At 63.5% G+C, this 16,372-nt stretch overlaps 2 protein-coding genes across 2 annotated transcripts; one reads left to right on the top strand and one right to left on the bottom strand.

Moving 5' to 3' along the window:
• Positions 1 to 4,234: 4,234 nt before the first annotated feature.
• On the top strand, positions 4,235 to 11,864 carry LOC137778477 (mesothelin-like protein). The gene is made up of 15 exons (XM_068565577.1): positions 4,235 to 4,274; positions 5,042 to 5,162; positions 6,186 to 6,306; positions 7,289 to 7,374; positions 7,498 to 7,624; positions 7,708 to 7,898; positions 8,184 to 8,274; positions 8,483 to 8,624; positions 8,958 to 9,145; positions 9,223 to 9,378; positions 9,451 to 9,578; positions 10,193 to 10,323; positions 10,406 to 10,500; positions 10,716 to 10,971; positions 11,404 to 11,864. Exons 1-15 carry the CDS (start codon positions 4,235 to 4,237, stop codon positions 11,655 to 11,657), a joined length of 2,127 nt encoding a protein of 708 aa, XP_068421678.1. The 3' UTR covers positions 11,658 to 11,864.
• Positions 11,865 to 12,296: 432 nt separating this feature from the next.
• MSLN (mesothelin) lies at positions 12,297 to 15,378 on the bottom strand. The gene is made up of 10 exons (XM_068524120.1): positions 15,297 to 15,378; positions 14,659 to 14,702; positions 14,464 to 14,554; positions 14,038 to 14,216; positions 13,791 to 13,946; positions 13,473 to 13,615; positions 13,267 to 13,394; positions 12,851 to 12,945; positions 12,467 to 12,653; positions 12,297 to 12,391 (listed from the first exon to the last, which is right to left on the bottom strand). The coding sequence occupies exons 1-10, from the start codon at positions 15,376 to 15,378 to the stop codon at positions 12,297 to 12,299; spliced, it is 1,200 nt and encodes a 399-aa protein (XP_068380221.1).
• Positions 15,379 to 16,372: the final 994 nt, after the last annotated feature.

Below are 16,372 nucleotides of genomic sequence, written 5' to 3'. Positions count from 1 at the left end.
CACCCTCCGCTCCACCTCCTTCCCACTACCTTCACCCTCTGCCCTCCTCTCCCCGCCACCATCTAACCCCCCCACCCTAATGCCCTCCTCTGCCATCAACTCTTACCTGTTTCGCCCCCTTCTCAGCATTTCACCACTGTCTCCTCCTTAGGTCCCTGCGGAGCATCAGCCCCTCACCCCCAGCGCGGCCCGGCCCACAGACCCTGCTCAGTGAGTGTGTGTAGAGAATGAAGGAATGGTCCCCAAAGGACTCAGGGCCGTGAGCCCACCTTGTGCAGGCTTCCCGCCTCTCCCCACGCCCCCTCCTCATGGCCCCACCCCCTACGCCTCTGGGCGGTGCTCAGCCGCCGTCATGCCTGCTGTTGCCACACGGGGTCACTGCTGACCCCGGCCCCTCATAGCCCTGTCCTCTTGAGACTGCGGTGACCTTTGGAAGTTCCATTTCCCATGGACACACCCAGTTGCTTCCCAACTGCTGGCACCTGCCAGAGGGTCTGGACCTACAGGGGCTGTGGCCAAGCCAGGACCACCCTGACAGCCCTTCCTTCCAGGTGCCCCCAGGGGCCCCTCCCCACCCAGCTCAGGCAGGGCTACCCCACAACACCACAAAGGGTGGCCAGGTCTTCCTCCCTGTGCCCCAGCGACTGGCCACATGTTGGGGCCCTCCCTGGGGCACAGGTCCTGAACTTGGGAGGGCGTTTCTCATGCCAGGACAGAGAGAATCGTTTTTCTCCGGCCGGCTGGCATCACCGCTGTCCCCCCCAACTCAGGTCCCAGGAAGCTGCTGGTGAGGTCAGGGGGCCAAGGGTCACCCCCATCCCCACCCTTCTGTAGCCAGGAGTCTCGGCTGGGCCAGGACCCAGCCTCCAGGGCCCCCACCCCTGACCCCGGCCACAGGGACGGGAGCACACAGCCACTGCCACCACGTGGCCCTGGGGCTCCAGCCCCTGCTTACTGCCAAATGGCCTGAGGAGGTCAGCCAGGTTGGGGCCTTGGGACAACCCTGACTGACGGTCTGCAGGGTAGGACCAGTTGGCTGAGGGGGGGCCTGGGGTAGAGCGGAGGGCAGGTGTGACCCGCCGCAGAGCACTGACCTGGGCATGACAGCCTGGCTCAGGGCCCATGGGCTGAGCCTGCAGAGCAAGCGACAAGACAGACAGGAAGACGCGTAGACTGGACAGACAGACAGGCGACAGGCAGAAAGGAGGGAGGGAAGGCAGGATGAAAGGGCGACAGAGGCCCATGGGTAGGAGCTGCCCCGGGGATGTTCCACGTGTATTTCCCCTCTCCCCACAGCCTGGCTCCTCCCCCTAAAGAGCCCTGTCAGCCCCTCTGAGAACCCCCAGGGCCACAGATCCCGACCTTGCTCCCTACAGGTATGCTGCCTCTCCTGTTGGCCCCAGGACATGAGGTCCCCCCAGTCCATCTGCCCCCCACAGCCTACTGTGGGGCAGCCCATGAGCGGTCACGCTCCAGGGGGCACAATGTCGGCAGGTCAGGAGCACACCCAAGTGCCCAACCCAGCCACAGGGCCCAATCCTGCCCCTGCTCACTCTGTGTGGACAGGGACAAGCCGTCAGCCAGCGTGGGCCTCAGTCTCCTCGTGTGTACAGGGAGCATTGTGCTGTGCTGCTGGCGGGGGCCAGATTCCACAAGCAGTACGGGACAGAGATGGGGACGGGTGTGACTCTCTACAGCCCAGCACTTGCTCTGTTGCTGTGGTCATTTGTCCACCCGGGGCCTGGGGCTTCCCTAGAGGTCAAACCCAAATGGGGCAGCCAGCATCTGGCCTCCTGCACTCACTGGCCTATGGGGAGTGTCCTCCAGCCAGGCCTGGACCCTGGGGTGGGTGGAGACCCCACCACCAAGTGACATCCCACCCCCACAGACCCCTCAGCATCCAGAGCTCCAGCAAGCCCTCACCCAAAACCAAGCGCTCCAGAGCTGAACAGCCAGCCTCAGGGGGTCAGTGCTAGAGCCCAGGGTGAGCCTGCCCCCCTCCAGTGGGACCCGCCCCCTGGACCCCGCCCGCCCTCCAGACCCTGGGGGTCACTGGCCTCACTGCCACACACCCTGCCAGATGGAGCTGAGCTGGCCCTCCTGGTGGCCAAGGGGCCCTTGGAAGCCCATCCTGGGCCAGCTGCACGGGGAGTCACTGGACAGTTTTCAGGGGAGAGGGGCTGTCACCACAAGCTCTGGGTGCCCTTCAGCTCTAGATGCTGCGGCCGGACTCCCATGGGGCCTATCCAGGGGCCAGGGAGCGATCCTCGGCTGGTCCCTCCAGCTGTCGGTCCCCCAGGGTCAGCACCTCTGCTTGTCTGCAGGGCTGGCTCGATGGGCACGTGTGGCCCTTGATGCAGGTGGTAGTTGTTCAGTGGCTGAACCCATGTCATGGGGGCTCAAGGCCCCAGAGCCCTCTTGGCCCTGCCAAGCAAGGGCAGATGTGGTGAAAACTGGGGCCAAGGGCCAGCCTGGGGCACCCAGCCCGCCCCACCTCATCTGGGGAAGAAGTGTCTGTGGGCACCTTCATTCCCAACCCTCCCGCAGCCACACCTCCTGCTCTGCCTTGGAGACCTGCCCTGTGGAGCCATCCCCGTCCTGGGCCCCAGGGTGCTGGGCCCCAGGGCCACATGTGTGGCAGGCACAGCTCTCCCATTGAGGCTGCCTGCACACCCTTCCCGCCCCACAGTGCACACACGTGTGGATATGCATGGCCGGCTCTGCTCCAGTATCCACAGTACAGAAACACGCCACACGTCACTCAACCCAGGCCCCACAGTGGGGCCACATGTGCCTAAGATCCCTGCAGGGGACACATGAACCACATGCACGTGTGCACATAGATGTGTGTGCTCCCAGGTGCACACGGACGTGCATGTGTGCTCACACACGGATGCCAGCACACATGGCAAGTGCAGGTGTGCACGTGTACAAACGCAGGTGCGACCCTCAGGGCAAGGTCATGGCTGAGCCAGGCCCCCCAGGGGAGGGGTGTGTGCTGGGCAGCCGCCAACTGTGAGCTAAGCCTCCCGCTCCTGTGAGGCTGGGGAGCAGGTGCCCCCTGCTCTTGGGGCCCCCAGGGGCTGACAAGGCAGCATCACCTGGTATAGCCCCAGCCCCTCCCCTACGCGTCTGCCTGGCAGGCGTCACTGCAGGAGTGGGTGGCCGGCAGGGCAGGGTGCTGAGCGAGGCATGGAGGTGAGCGGAGACCGTGGTGCCCCCACCCTGCACCACCCCTGCGCCCCGAAGCTTAGTTGCAGGGACTGACACAGAGCAGGGTGGGACCACTGGTGTCTGGAGCTCCTGGCGCCACGTCTACAATATCCCCGCTTCCGATATCTGCCGCCTGGACCTGGAGCAGCCTCCTTCTAGGACAGACAGAGTTCCTGGTGCTCAGGTGAGGGGCGGGGGTGGGACGTGAGCCACGACCAACTGGACGCACAGGGCCCCAGCTGTGAGTCTGGCCTCTGTGCGGCCCTGGGCAGGTAGCTCAGCCCCTCTGAGCCTCCGTCTTGGACCCCACTTGGGGCGGTTACTTCCCCATCTTCCTCCTGGGCCATGCAGAGTCCGGAGGCCCACAGGTGCCCCAAGCCAGCAGCCCATGCAAGGCCGTGGTCCAGGAGCCAGCAGTGTGGACCAGGCTCCCTGGCGCAACCCCCTCCCCAGGCCTCAGTTTCGGTCTCCACCATGGCCAGGGCTGCCAGCAGGCTGCAGCATGGATTGTGCCCGGGGCCAGGTCTCACTGGGCATCCGAGGCCCTGAGAAGGGAAGGGGGCTGCCTGGGCCGCCTGGTGTGGGGGTGAAGCTGGGGCTGCACCAGGGCAGGTTGGGGGCCAGCAGGCCTCTCACCCCAGCTGCTGCAGGGACTCACTGGGACCGCCTCCCACCCCCATCCCCGAGCTGTTGAGAGAGCTGTCCACTGGAGACACGGCAGCCCAGCTGTGGATCCCCTGAGCCCTGACCTGCGATAAGAAAGCCGGGATTTGGCCTGGCTCCCCCTCTGCCGCTCCCTTTTGTTCCAGAGACACATTGCTTGTGGGTTGTGCCCTCCTGAAAGACGAAGAGACACGGCTGCAGCCCAAGGTTTGGGGTCACCTGCCCTGCATGGCACCTGTCCTGTGTGACCCTGGGTGGTGACCTCCCCTCTGTACCCTGCCCCGGCCCCACCACCTCCTGTCTCCTCTCCAGCTTGACCCGGACCCGCTGCCTCTGACCCTGGTGCCTTCCTGCCAGGATGACCAGTGGGCACTGCACAGCCATGGGCCCCAGAGCAGGTGAGATGACTGTCCCTCCCCCCCTTGGGGGGCAGCTCCCATGGCCAGCTCCTCGGGGTGGCAGGATCACCCTCTTTCCTCCTGAGCCTCTACTGGGGGTCTGGGAAGGGAAGGGGGTGGCACAGATGGGGCACTGTGGATGGGGGTCCTGTTGGGGACAAGGCAGGGACAAGGGGGGCCATGGCTAGAAGGGACTGAGCAACCGAGGAGCAGGAGAAGGTGGTAGCTGACCCCTGTCCCTCTGCTCAGGGGTTTCAGGTCTCAGACTGTGAAGACAGAGCCACAGGGGGTGGAGGGAGAAGGTGCACACATGTGGACACTGGTAGGCATGCATACAGGCCATCACATAGGTGTGCACATGCTTCCACACAGTCACATGCCACCAGCTACACATGCGAACACGTCGTCACATGAGTGTATACACGGCCACACCAGCAGGCACACAGGTCTACTGTGTAGTCATGCATGCCATCCCACACATGTACACCCCACCACACTTGTGTATACACCACCACCCCTGTACCTACCATTAGGGGCACAGGCATACAGCATCAGACAGTTGTGTATACAGGTAGACACACTGCCACACATGTTCACCTGATCACACAGCACGCTCAGACCCAGGCTGGCACACAGGTGACCAGCACCGTGGAGCTCCCAAGGACTCTGTATTGGGGCTGTCACAGGCCCACCCGGGACACAGGGAGCCCTGGGGAGACCCACACTGGACACTCCCACACAGATGCTTATGGCCTGTTCTGTTCCAGGTGCCCTGGTGAGCCTGGGCCTCGCCTTCCTGGTGTCACTCACTGCCCACTGCTCTCATCCCCAGGCCGAGGGTGCCACCCAGGGAGGGCTGGATGTCAGCAGGGCCAACCTGTGGGCCAGGTGAGTGCAGGTTAGGAGTCACAATCAAGTTTCCGCAGCAGATTCCTTGGCAGGCCTGGGCGGGGGTGAGGAGGGACCATTTCCAGGGTCTGCATTTGACGGCCCAGGCATGGCCGGGGCAGGACTCTGATTCCCGGCTCCAATATGGGGGGCCTGGCCCTGCCTGCCCAGGTCACTCACTGGAGATGGCTCAGGGCAGCTGGTGTCCTTCATCAGAGTCACACCCACATGGCTGGGACAGGACCCCAGGCCATCGCGGCTGGCTGGGGCCCAGGTCCCCCCTCCTCGGCCCGGCAGACAATCACTTTTTTTTTTTTCTGGGGGATGCCGCGTCATGCGGCATGTGGGATCTTAGTTCCCCGACCAGGGATCAAACCCACACCCCTTGCATTGGAAGCACGGAGTCTTAACCACTGGACTTCCAGGGAACTCCCAACAATCACTTCTTGTCCTGAGGCCTCTCAGCTTTCTTCTTTCCGCCCCAAGCTTTGCTGCCCTCTCAGGTCCCAAACTGAGACTCTGTCCTGGTGGGGGTTGGAGGCCACTGATCTGCCATCAATCAATTGATCAATCAGTTGACTGATCAGGCAGGGCTGGAGGCCGAGATGGACCAGCTGGGCCCAGGCTAAGGTCTCATGAGGCCTGACCCTCTCCTGTGCACGGATCTTACTAGATTCACATCACAAGGAAGGCCTGGCTGCAGTCACCCAACAGGTGCCCTTCAAAACCTCAGCCATCGCTGGGACCTCAGAGCCCCAAGCTCTGGAACTGGGCCTCAACCAGATCCTGAGTCTGGACAGGGGCCACTTTTAAGCCCGGCTCATAGCACAGAGCCCAGCACCAACAGGGCGCCCTCGGGGGAAATGTGTGGTGTGCATATGCTGGCAGCCAGAGCCTTGCTGTCCACACCTCCTGTGTCTCTCACCCCCACCCTGTGTTGAGGAGTCTGACCTCCACCCCAAATGCTGCAGTCTGGGGCCCCTACTCCCTCTGTCCCTCACTGTCTGTCTCCTTTCTGCCCAGTGCCAACACCTCCCTCCTGCAAGGCTTCTGGTGCCAGCTGGCCAGTCAGCTGTCCCGGGACCAGCTTGCCGCTCTGATCAGGAGGATGGAGACGCAGCATGTCCTCCTCGGAGCCTGGCAGGTCAGCGGCGGCCCCTGCTGAGGCTGCCTGGGTGTCGAGGGTAAGGGCAGACTCCCTGGAGAAGGGCCCCGGGGACGGGCAGGAAGGGAGGCATCCCTGGCAGAGGACCCAGGCAGCAAGGGCCAGGAATGTGGTGCCAGGACACGGAGTAGCTCTCCCGAGCACAAGGGCCCTGTGCTGGAGAGCTGTACTGATTGTCTCTAAGCCGACACAAGATGCGCCTCTCCGGTCACCCGACGGACAGTAAGTCAGCCTCTGAGGTGGGCTTCTCCCTCCCCTGGGTGATGTTCCAGTGTGGCCCACTTTGGACTGTTTCCAGGACTTCTCACCAATCACCCACAGACCCCTGCCTCTTGTTCTTGGTTTGGTGAGGGCTTGCCTACCTGGCCTCCATCTGGCACCTGTGGCCGATCCTCCGGGCTCCCCAAGGACGAGGGGTCTTCCAGCCTGCTGGCCTCTCCTCCACCTGGGCTGTGAGAGGGGCCAGCTGAGCCCACCTGGACCCACAGCTGACCCAAGCGTCACCAGTCCCTGAGTTTAATAAAAGGAAGGAAAGAAGGAAAGCTATTATTTTGTCTTATTATAAAATTAATATAAAATTAGTAATAAATCTGAAACAACCCCAAAGTAGGCCAAGTAAGTGGGACAAAACGTCCAGGCAGGGGTGCATTGGATAAGCAGACCCTCAGTGAGCCAATGTGGTGCAGTGGGGGCTGGGGTGGGCAAGGGCCTGATGCCGGAGGGGAGGGGGCTCTCAGGCTGGGTTTGACCCGTTCTGAGGCCGGTTCTCATGTGGAGGTTGAGGCAGGAAGAGGAAAACATGAAGTCCAGGGACAGAGAGCCAGCAGGCAGAAGGAGGGGACGGGTGGACGTGGGGACGGGGGATGAGAGGTAGGTGGGGGACACTAAGACGGGCAGAGGGAAAGGGGCTGGGCGAGCCCCCGGCCGGGCAAGGAAGTGACACGCTGCCTGCCCTCCCCAGCTCAGCTGTCTGGCCAACCTGGCCGCACAGCAAGGCCTGCAGGGCGACTTTGAGCTCCACCCCACCAACCTGCTGCTCTTCTACGAGTGAGTGCCCCTCCCCGCCCAGCGCCCAGCCGCGTGGCCTGAGCGTGCTCCCCAGGGACACCTCAGTCACTCAGAGGCCCCCCAGTTGGCCCCCCTCCTGACAGCCCCCCAACCTTCCCACAGCCTGACACAGGTGAGGGAAGCCGACTGCCAGGCCTTTGTCCGCCGCGCCGCCCAGGGCAACACAGGGCTGCTGGCCAACCTGCCCGACCAGAGGGCCACCCTGCGGCACAGGGCCCTGGCCTGCCTGGTAGGCACCGTGGGCCGGCCGGGCCAGGACAGGACGGGTGACGGGCAGTGGGACCAGGCTCATGCTGACCTGCTGTCCTGCAGGGAGGGCCCCGCCCGAGCCTCAGCACCTCCGACCTGCTGCTCCTTGGGGTCCTGGTGTGTGACATGGATGCGTCCAGCATCATGGCTGCAGACCCCCATGTGCTGCAGAACCTGCAGCGCTGTCCCCAGCTGATGGCCACCCAGCAGGCCGCCCTCAACAGGCTGCTGGCCAGCGGCAGGACCAGGCTCGGGTGAGTGGGGGCCCATGCCTTCTGCCCAGGCCTCCCCTCCTCCAGCTGATAGAGGAGGCAGCCTGGGGATCGATGTCCACAGCCCTACTGACGTCTAACCTCTGACCCAGCTCCCACCCCACTCTGACGCTGCAGCCTATGGGGTATGGGTTTGGGGTGCCCAGAGGCCTGGGGTGGGAGAGTCTCTGCTGGGCAGGCCCTGGGAACGGCACTCAGGGAGGGCAGGTGGTCTGAGGGGTCTGGGTGCTGCTCAGGGCCCGACACAGAGCCCCCTTCGCACACCAGGCCCCCTGGCTCCTGGAACCTGGAGGGGCTGCAGGCTCTGGGACCCCTAGCCACCTACATCAGCCCCAGCCTGTGGATGCAGGTGCAGGAGGTAGGGCAGCGCCCCAGGGCAGGTGGGGATCCAGCCAACCTTCCACCAGCCTGCCCAGGCCTGATGGTCGGCCAGCAGCCACTCTGATGCCCAAGTGCTGTCCCCAGTCGCTCCCCATCACAGAGTTTCTGTCTGTGGGGAGGAAGGAGGGAACAGGTAGCCCTGGTGGCCCTCCCCAGGGTGTGGACTCTCCAGGCCCGCCCACCAGGCCATGGGCCTGGACTTCTTTGGCAGCATAGTGGCCACGTGCTGGGCAGGGCAGCTCAGCCAGCGTGATACCAAGCGCTTCGGCACTGGCTTCCTCGAGGTCAAGGCCAAGTTGGTACCCTCACGGCCCAAGCGGGACACAGGTCAGTGTGGCCACCATGGCCTGGGGATTTCGCATCTCCCCCTGCTCGGGCTCCTCATCCCGGAGTGGGGTCAACAGAGGCATGGCATCCTCTGCCTGGACCTCCTGAGCTTGGCCCAGGGTCTCTGTCCAGGTTGGGGGGAGTGGTCAGAGTCTGGTGGGGCTGGACTGGGAGTTGAGACCAAGGTCAGGGTTGAGTCAGTCTGGTCCAGGCCAAGTTTTTAGCTAGGAGTCAAGCTTGGGAAGGGTCAAGGTTAGGAGTGAGGTGGGGCCCAAAGTCAGCAGCAGTGCTGACCAGCTGGGTCCTCAACACCCGCACTCCACCTTGCCACAGGGAGACCCTTCATCCGTGGCGACATCACTGCGGCCATGCTGCACGACGACCTCTTCCTGGTGCGCTACGACTGCGTGCAGCTCGAGTCCTGCCTGGGCAGCCTTGTGCTCAGGGCCAACCTGGACCCCCTGCTGCAGCACCCACTGCCCGCCCAGTGCCAGCAAGTCGTCAAGGCCAAGCTGGCTCAGGTGCGCCAGCGACTGGCAGTGGGAGGCGGGTGGCGGGCCGGCCGTGTGGCCTGACCACCACCTGCCTCCCACTGCAGGTCTACCCAGGCGGCGTCCCCGAGGAGCAGCTGCAGCTCATCCCCTCGCTGGCCTACCTCTACTCCCGCGCAGAGATTGGCCAGTGGCACATCACGTCCAAGGACACGGTCGTGGCCCTGCTGGCCCCAGACGGGGCCCTGGAGAACAACACAGAGGTGAGGGCGGGGGTGGGGGTGGGCGGGGGACCCCACTGACCCTGGCCTTGCAGACCCCAACCCTGCCCGCAGGCCATCCTGCAGAAGTTCCTGGACCACAACGGCACCATCACCAGTGCCCTGCTTCTGGCCATCGGGGGCTCCCACCTCTGTTGGATGAGCCCCCGCCAGATCCAGGCCATCCGGCCCTTGGAGTTTTGGTGAGCCCACCCAGCAACCCACCCCCCACGCCTCGGAGCCACCTCCACTCCTTGGCCGAGGAAGGATCCGGTGGGGGCCCAGGCCAGGCCATTGTAGGTGATTAGCTTCTTTTCTATGGCCTCTGTAACAAAGGATTACAAACAGAGTGGCTAAAAACAACAGAAATGTGTCCTCTCACAGTCTGGAAGCCAGAAGTCTGAAATTAAGGTGTCAGCAGGGCTGGGCTCCCTCTGAAACCTGTAGGGGAGGCTCCTTCCTGCCTCTTCTAGCTTCGGGGCTGCATCACCCCCATCTCTGCCTCTGTCACAGCTGGCTTCCCACTGTGTCTGTGTCCAAGTTTCCTTCTTCTTATGACACCAGTCGTTAGATTTAAAGCCCATCCTAAATCAGTATGACCACATCTTAATTTGATTACAGCTACAATTAGGAAAGACCCTATTTCCAGATAAGCTCACATTCTGAGGTTCTGAGTGGACGTGAACTTGGAGGAGACACTACTGAATCTAGCACGGAGAGCAAGAGGAAAGCTGTGGTTCAGAAAGAGGGAGCCAGGCCCAGCGTCCAGAGGAGGAGGGGCCTCTGGCCTGCCCATCAGCCTCACCCCCCCACCCAGTCTGGCCGGAGCCCTGGACATCACCTCCTGCCCTCAGAGCCGCAAGAACGTGCTCTGCGACAAGGCCCGAGAAGCCTTCGGCAGCGCCAGCACCGCACACGCCTACTACAGCTTCACGCACCCCCACCTCGGTGAGACCTCGCCCTGCGTAGGGCACGCCTCCCGGAAGCCCCGCCCCGGAAGCCCCGCTCCTCACCGCTGCCCCGCCCCTAGGCGGTACCCCCGTGGAGGAGCTACGGCACCTGGCCCAGGCTACCGTCTCCGTGGACATTGACACTTTCACCAATCTGAACTCCCGAGTGCTGCAGGTGGGCCCGGGGGCTACCCGTCATGGGGTGGGGCAGGGCTGGCCTAGCCGAGGATGCCTAGGTTACGGTCTGCAGGCCCCAACACCCACCCCAAAGTCGGAGGTGTGCGGGCAGTGTGGGCCCCAGGTCACTTATCCAGGTGTGTTCTGCCGGGTCTCACCCCTGCGCTCCGGCCAAGCATTGACCCCGCCCACGACCCCTCGCTCCCCTCGCAGAGCCTGAGCGTGGGCAACGTGACGACGCTGCTGGGCCAGAACGTGGGGGACCTGCAGAAGGCTCACAGCCACCCCACCATCAGCTCCTGGCTCCGCAGCCTCAATCAGTCAGCCCTGGGCGAGCTGGGCCTGGACACGGACCCAACCGGCCCCACCGGCCTCACCCACTCGACCACTGGGACCCCCAACACCACACCCTGGACGCCCCATCTAGTCCCCACCTCAGACTGGCCTTGGAGCACTGACCCCAGCTCAGGTATGCCTGCACCCACCCTCCCCACTCCAGCTGGCCATCCCCCCTCTGCCCTGTGTGCCCCCCCTCCCCTGACTGCTACTAGCTTCTTGTCTTGCACCCAATCTCATTCAGCGTTGGCCTACTCTTTCCATCGGCCTCCTTGGGTGACATCTGGGTGACACCGGCTTCACCCTGCATTGCCTGCTGAGTTAGTGAAGGACACTTCCTCCAAAATCTGCTGAGCAGCAGAAAGTGGAGAGTGGGGAAGCTTTGAGGTTCCCGTCGGGGCCCAGAAGAGCAGCTGTACATGGGGGTCCTCACTGCTCTTCCCCACCCACAGGGATGGTGTGAGCCCTGAGCCCGGCGCAGGGGCCGCCCAGGCCTGGGGGATGCAGGACAGCCTGGGGGCTCCCAGCTGGACTGAAGGGTGCTCCTTCCATGTTCCACCTACAGGCAGCCCACCAGCCCACCTGGGGTATCTGCCACTTGCTGTGGCCCTGCTGTCGGGCCTCCTGTGGCTGCTGTATTGGAGCACCCCGGGGCCCAGCTGGAACCACTCACAGGGCATCTGCCCCATGGCCTCCAAAGACAGCGCTGCCCCAGCACCACTTGCAGGAAAACCGGGGCTGGTAGGTGGAGCTGGATGCCTGCCTAGACCGAGATGCATGCCCCATGCCCAGGGGACCTGGCCACGTCCCACATCCTAGGGGCCTGCAGGGCCAGTCCCTGCCCACACCCAGCTCCCAGGACCTGGAGCCAGACTGAGGACCTGGGCCCAGGGTCACTGCCCCAGCCAGTGAGGGAGATGCTGCCCCTGCCGTCTGGCTTCTTCCAGATGAAGAACTGGGTCTGGGGAGGGGTTTCCGCGGACTGACTTCGCCGATTGATTTGAATAAAGGACGAGGTGATCTTCCTGCCTGTGTCCCTTTGCTCTGGGCCCAAGGGGGGACAGAGACCCTCTTAGCTAGGATCAGAACTCCAGCCTGCCATTTCCTGGGGCAGCAGTGTCACCAGAAGCCACCCTGAGTGTTGGCCTGGCCTGGGGGGAGACCCAACAATGGAAACAGCATCAGGAAGGCCCTGAGGGCCCCCCTGCCTGGAGTCCCTCCCCTTTCCAAGTGCAAAGAGGAGGGGTTGAAACCCAGGGAACCCTGTCAACTGGGCCACAGCCATCAGGGCCCTCCCACCCAGTTCTCAAAACACCACAGGGCACCTCTTCAAGGGGGGATGGGGCTTCTTTTATTGAGCTCTGGTGCCCTCGGGGTCGGACAGAGACAACCCAGGCCTACTCCCAGCCAGGTGGTGTTTCCATGGCAGGGTCCCGTTCCCAGAGCACAGCAGTGGGCTCAGTTCAGGATCAAGGCCAGGAGCAGACTTGGGGTCACAGTGAGCACAGGTCCAGGTCCTAGTCTGAGGAGGTGAGGGCCTCCCGAGGAGGCCTCTGTGCAGAGAGGAGGTGACTCAGACCCTGCCCCTCACTCTGCCCGACACCACCCGGCTGGCCACCCCAGACCACCTCGGACGTTGAAGTCCAGGACCAGGTAGCCGTTGGGGGTGCCGCCGTGGAGCCCCAGCCCCAGACTGTCCAGGTCCTCCTGCGACTGCCGGGAGATCCAGTCCCGCAGCGGGCTGTTCCCCTCCTCAGCCTTCAGGCCCACCCGGTTTGCACCCAGAAGTTTCTGCACCTCAGCAATGGTCAGCGGCTGCCAAAGCCCCCAGACAGGGCTCAGGGTCTGCCTGCCTTTCCCCAGAAGGCTGCTGTACTCTACTGTGTCCAGACCATCCCATGCTGCCCCACCCACAGACCCTGCCTTGGCCCTTCCAGACTTTGGAGGGGGCTTTGGCTGCCTCTCCTGAGACCCCGCCCCACCAGAGGCCCTGCCCTTCTCCGTGGCCCTACCAGCACAGCCTCTCTCCGCAGCTTCTTGAATGTGGCCACGTCCATGTTTATGTTCTGCTGACTGAGAGCCCGCAGGTCCTCCGTGGGGGCCCCACCTGCCCACGGGGAGAGGGGCCCCCAAGTGTGAGACCTTGCAGCAACCCCCAGTCTCACCCTCTGACAACAGGCTACCAGAAGCCACTTCCTTTACCAAGAGTCCCTTTTCCTAAGAAATTCCTGGGCCCCTGGTTTGCCTGGTGACCACCTGACCCTCTGGGTTGGAAGATAGGCTGGGGGTGCCCAGAGCTCACAGGGTCTCAGCCTACACACACTTGGAGGGATGGAGGGCACATTGACCACCGGTCACACCACCAGCGGGCTGCCCAATGAGAGGGGGAGCCTCAGGGATCACGCCCCCCATGTCCTCCCGGGCTCACCCAGGTAGGGCTTGATCCTTGTGAAGTATTCAGACCCGCTCATGTTCTGGAAGGTGATGCGGGCCTTGGGGTAGAGGACAGCCATATGCCGTGGGCTGCATGTGTCCAGGTCCTGGGGCCTGGTCGCCCTGAGGAGGCAGCATAGGGCTGGGCAGTGAGCTCGGAGCACAGCACACCCACCACACCTGACAGACCCCAGGACTCACCAAACAACGTTGAGCTGCATGAAGCCCAGCTGCTCAGGGCTGAGGAGGCACAGGTAGGTAGCGGGGAAGGTGGCCAGGGTGTCCAGTGTGGCCTTGTCCAGCTGGCCCCCTCCCCCTACATAGCGGGCAATGAGGGCGGCCACCTGTGGTAGGAGGCCACTCAGTGGCTTGGAGCAGGGAGAGACATATCCCCTGGGGCCTACACAACCTCACACCCTGTGCAACCCCCAGGCCTGTACCACCTTACACTCTGTGCCCCACAGGCCTGCACAACCTCACACCCTGTGCCTGCCCCTCCCCACCTCCGCAGCCAGTCACCTGAGCATCCATCCCATGCCCTTTGCTGACTTTGAGCAGAGATTTCACGGTCTCCAGGGAAGTCACATTCCACTTGTGGATGTCCTCGGGGTTCACCCAAAGGAAGAAGTACCTCAGGTGCTGGATCAGGGACTCAGGGTACCCCTGTGGGTAGACCTTCCAGGGGAAGGGACTATGAGGGCCGCTGCCACTCCCCGGGCAGCTGGGAAGACTGCGCTACAGCAGACAGGCGGGAGTCCTGAACTACCTCATCCAATTTGCGCTTGAAAATGTGCAGCTGCTGGTAGGTGAAGGGCACCAGGTTCACCTGGTCCATCTGAGCGGCCAGCAGGGCTCCGTCCACACAAGCCTCCAGCTCCCACTCCTCGTAGAAGACAAGGTTTTCGTCCACCACTTGGGCCTTCCGCCCCAGGGGGCAGGCCTTCTCTGCAGGGGCAAGCAGTGGGTTGGGGGCTGGACATCTCCTGTCAACCTCCTCTTCCTTCCGCACCTGCGCTGGAACCCTGGGCACCACATGACTCTCCAGGCCTCAGTTTACCCATCAGCAAAATGGAGCAATTTTGTTCACTCTCCTGCATTGTCATGATTGAATGAGCTAAGTGGCTAGGAAGGGCTGCAGGTGTGGACAGGTGAGACCTCACAGTCTCACAACACAGCCGGGCACCGTGCTCACTCTCTGTGCCCCGCTGGGCCCTCGGAAGGATTACGGTCACCTCAGGCCGCTGCCAAGACAGGTCCCGTTGCAGCCATGGGGTCATGACACCCTGAGAACAGAGCAGGGCTGGGACTGAGCCGCGAGTGTCCTGGCTTCCAAGGACCCCCACCCAGGGCCAGAAAACCCTCCCCTGATTCCCCAGAGGGGCCTTACCAGTTCCATGTCTGCAGCCTGGGCCCTGGAAGGTAGCACCCACCCTGCAGGGGAAGGGACACCAGGCTCGAGGGGATGGCAGGGGCTCCACCCAGGGGAGGAAGGAGGCAAAGCCGGCCCCTCCCAGCCCCGCGCACACTCCATGGGTGTGGAAGCAGAGGGTTAGGCCCCTCACCCTATGATGTCACGGCCCACAGCACCAAACCAGGGAGCACAGGCCTCCCACATCCTCCTCCTGGGGCCCCTCTGCTCAGGGCAGGCAGAAACCTGTCCCATGGGCACCCTCAGTTTGGCCTGTGCCCCCATCACCACCCTGCCTCTGCCTCCAACCCCATAGGGCACTGTGGTGCAGCGGGGGTGCCAGACACAGTCACCTCTGGGGACAGAGAGAAGGCTAACAGCCTGCCTGGGACTCAAGGCACCTGCGGAGATTCAGGACACTTCTCTGGAATCAGGGGCACCTGCCCAGGACTCGGGACACCTGCCCGGGAAGGGACTGGGGGGCACTGCCCACAGCCGGAGAGGACGTGTAGAGCAGGTAGAGCCTTTCCTAAGGCCCCGACCCCCTGAGGACCCTCGGCTGCCCTCTGTGCTCTCTGCACACCGGCGTTTTGCGGCAACCCGCCCTCATGACTCACCGAAGCTGAGAAGGAGCAAGAGGCTGCCGTGGGTGGGAGACCCACAGGACCCCAGGCGGGGTTGAGCAGTCTGCAAGGCCATAGTCTGTGGAGGACAGCCACTCTGATGTCCCCCCTGCTTCCCCGCCCCCACCATGTCCCCCTACCCATGACACTGCCCCGGGCCAGTGCGGGGCCTTGGGGGGCTGCAGGGGCCTCAGGCCCCGGAGGGCTCCCGGGTCGAACCTTCACAGGCCTCCACAGCAGTGTCTGTGCTGCCACTGGCCCTTCTCTCAGAACCAACCAGCACGCCTGCCCCACCCCCTCCGGGAAACTGGCCCCTTCAGCCAGGGGTGTCAGGTCTGAGTCAGCCTGGCCCCCAGCTGTGAGGGCCCCAGCGGGCAGCCAGCAGCTGGCGCCTGTCCTCTCTCCCTGCAGGGCAGGGCTGGGCAGGACAGGGCAGGAGAGTTTTGTGCGAGGAGGCAGGGCCGCCTCTGGCTCTGGCTGGCCTCGGTTTCCCCCACTCAAAACAGGGGAGCTGAGCAGTTCAGGGCTGGGGGTCAGGCTGAGCGACCCCTCACCCTGCAGCGTGGCCATCCTCCCCTCCCACCCACAGCCGCAGGTGCTGGGCTTTGTGCAAACCCAGGGCCCTGCCAGGTGGACAAGGCCGGCAGGGCCCACCAGCCCACTGCTTTCCCTTCTGAGGTCGCTCCCAAAGCAGAGGCCTGGGCAGTACCAGAGGGAGTTCCCTGGTAGCCTAGCGGTTAGGACTGCGGGCTCTCACTACCGTGACCCGGATTCAATCTCTGGTCAGGGAACTGAGATCCCATGTGCAGTGTGGCATGGCCAAAAAAAAACAACAACAAAGGGTGACACCCCTTCCCACCTGCCAGCCCTTAGGGTGGGGCAGTGGGTGGGCATTCTGGGGAGACCCCCGTGTGCTCTCTGAAGTGGGGTTTGGGGCCTGTGGACCAGTGTGGGTGGTAGGTGGGTGGGGAGCCACTCCCCACAGAACATTGTCCCGGACTAGGTAGGGGCCTGCAGGAGACCAAACTGCCTTCCACACCTGCCCCTCCCAGGGAGCCGGAGGCCACCTA

This window comes from Eschrichtius robustus, chromosome 16 (assembly GCF_028021215.1).
Source record: "Eschrichtius robustus isolate mEscRob2 chromosome 16, mEscRob2.pri, whole genome shotgun sequence".
Taxonomy (NCBI): domain Eukaryota; kingdom Metazoa; phylum Chordata; class Mammalia; order Artiodactyla; family Eschrichtiidae; genus Eschrichtius; species Eschrichtius robustus.
Note: the sequence above shows the minus strand (reverse complement) of the source record. Positions and strands in the feature narration are given on the sequence as shown.

Coding starts and splice junctions, on each gene's coding strand:
- LOC137778477 (XM_068565577.1), top strand. CDS start 4,235: ATGACCAGTGGGCACTGCACAGCCATGGGCCCCAGAGCAG. Junction 6,307..7,288: donor TCCTCCTCGGAGCCTGGCAG/GTCAGCGGCGGC, acceptor TGCCCTCCCCAG/CTCAGCTGTCTGGCCAACCT. Junction 10,972..11,403: donor GAGCACTGACCCCAGCTCAG/GTATGCCTGCAC, acceptor TTCCACCTACAG/GCAGCCCACCAGCCCACCTG.
- MSLN (XM_068524120.1), bottom strand. CDS start 15,378: ATGGCCTTGCAGACTGCTCAACCCCGCCTGGGGTCCTGTGGGTCTCCC. Junction 14,555..14,658: donor AGGCTGCAGACATGGAACTG/GTAAGGCCCCTC, acceptor CTCTGTTCTCAG/GGTGTCATGACCCCATGGCT. Junction 13,395..13,472: donor ATGCAGCTCAACGTTGTTTG/GTGAGTCCTGGG, acceptor CTGCCTCCTCAG/GGCGACCAGGCCCCAGGACC.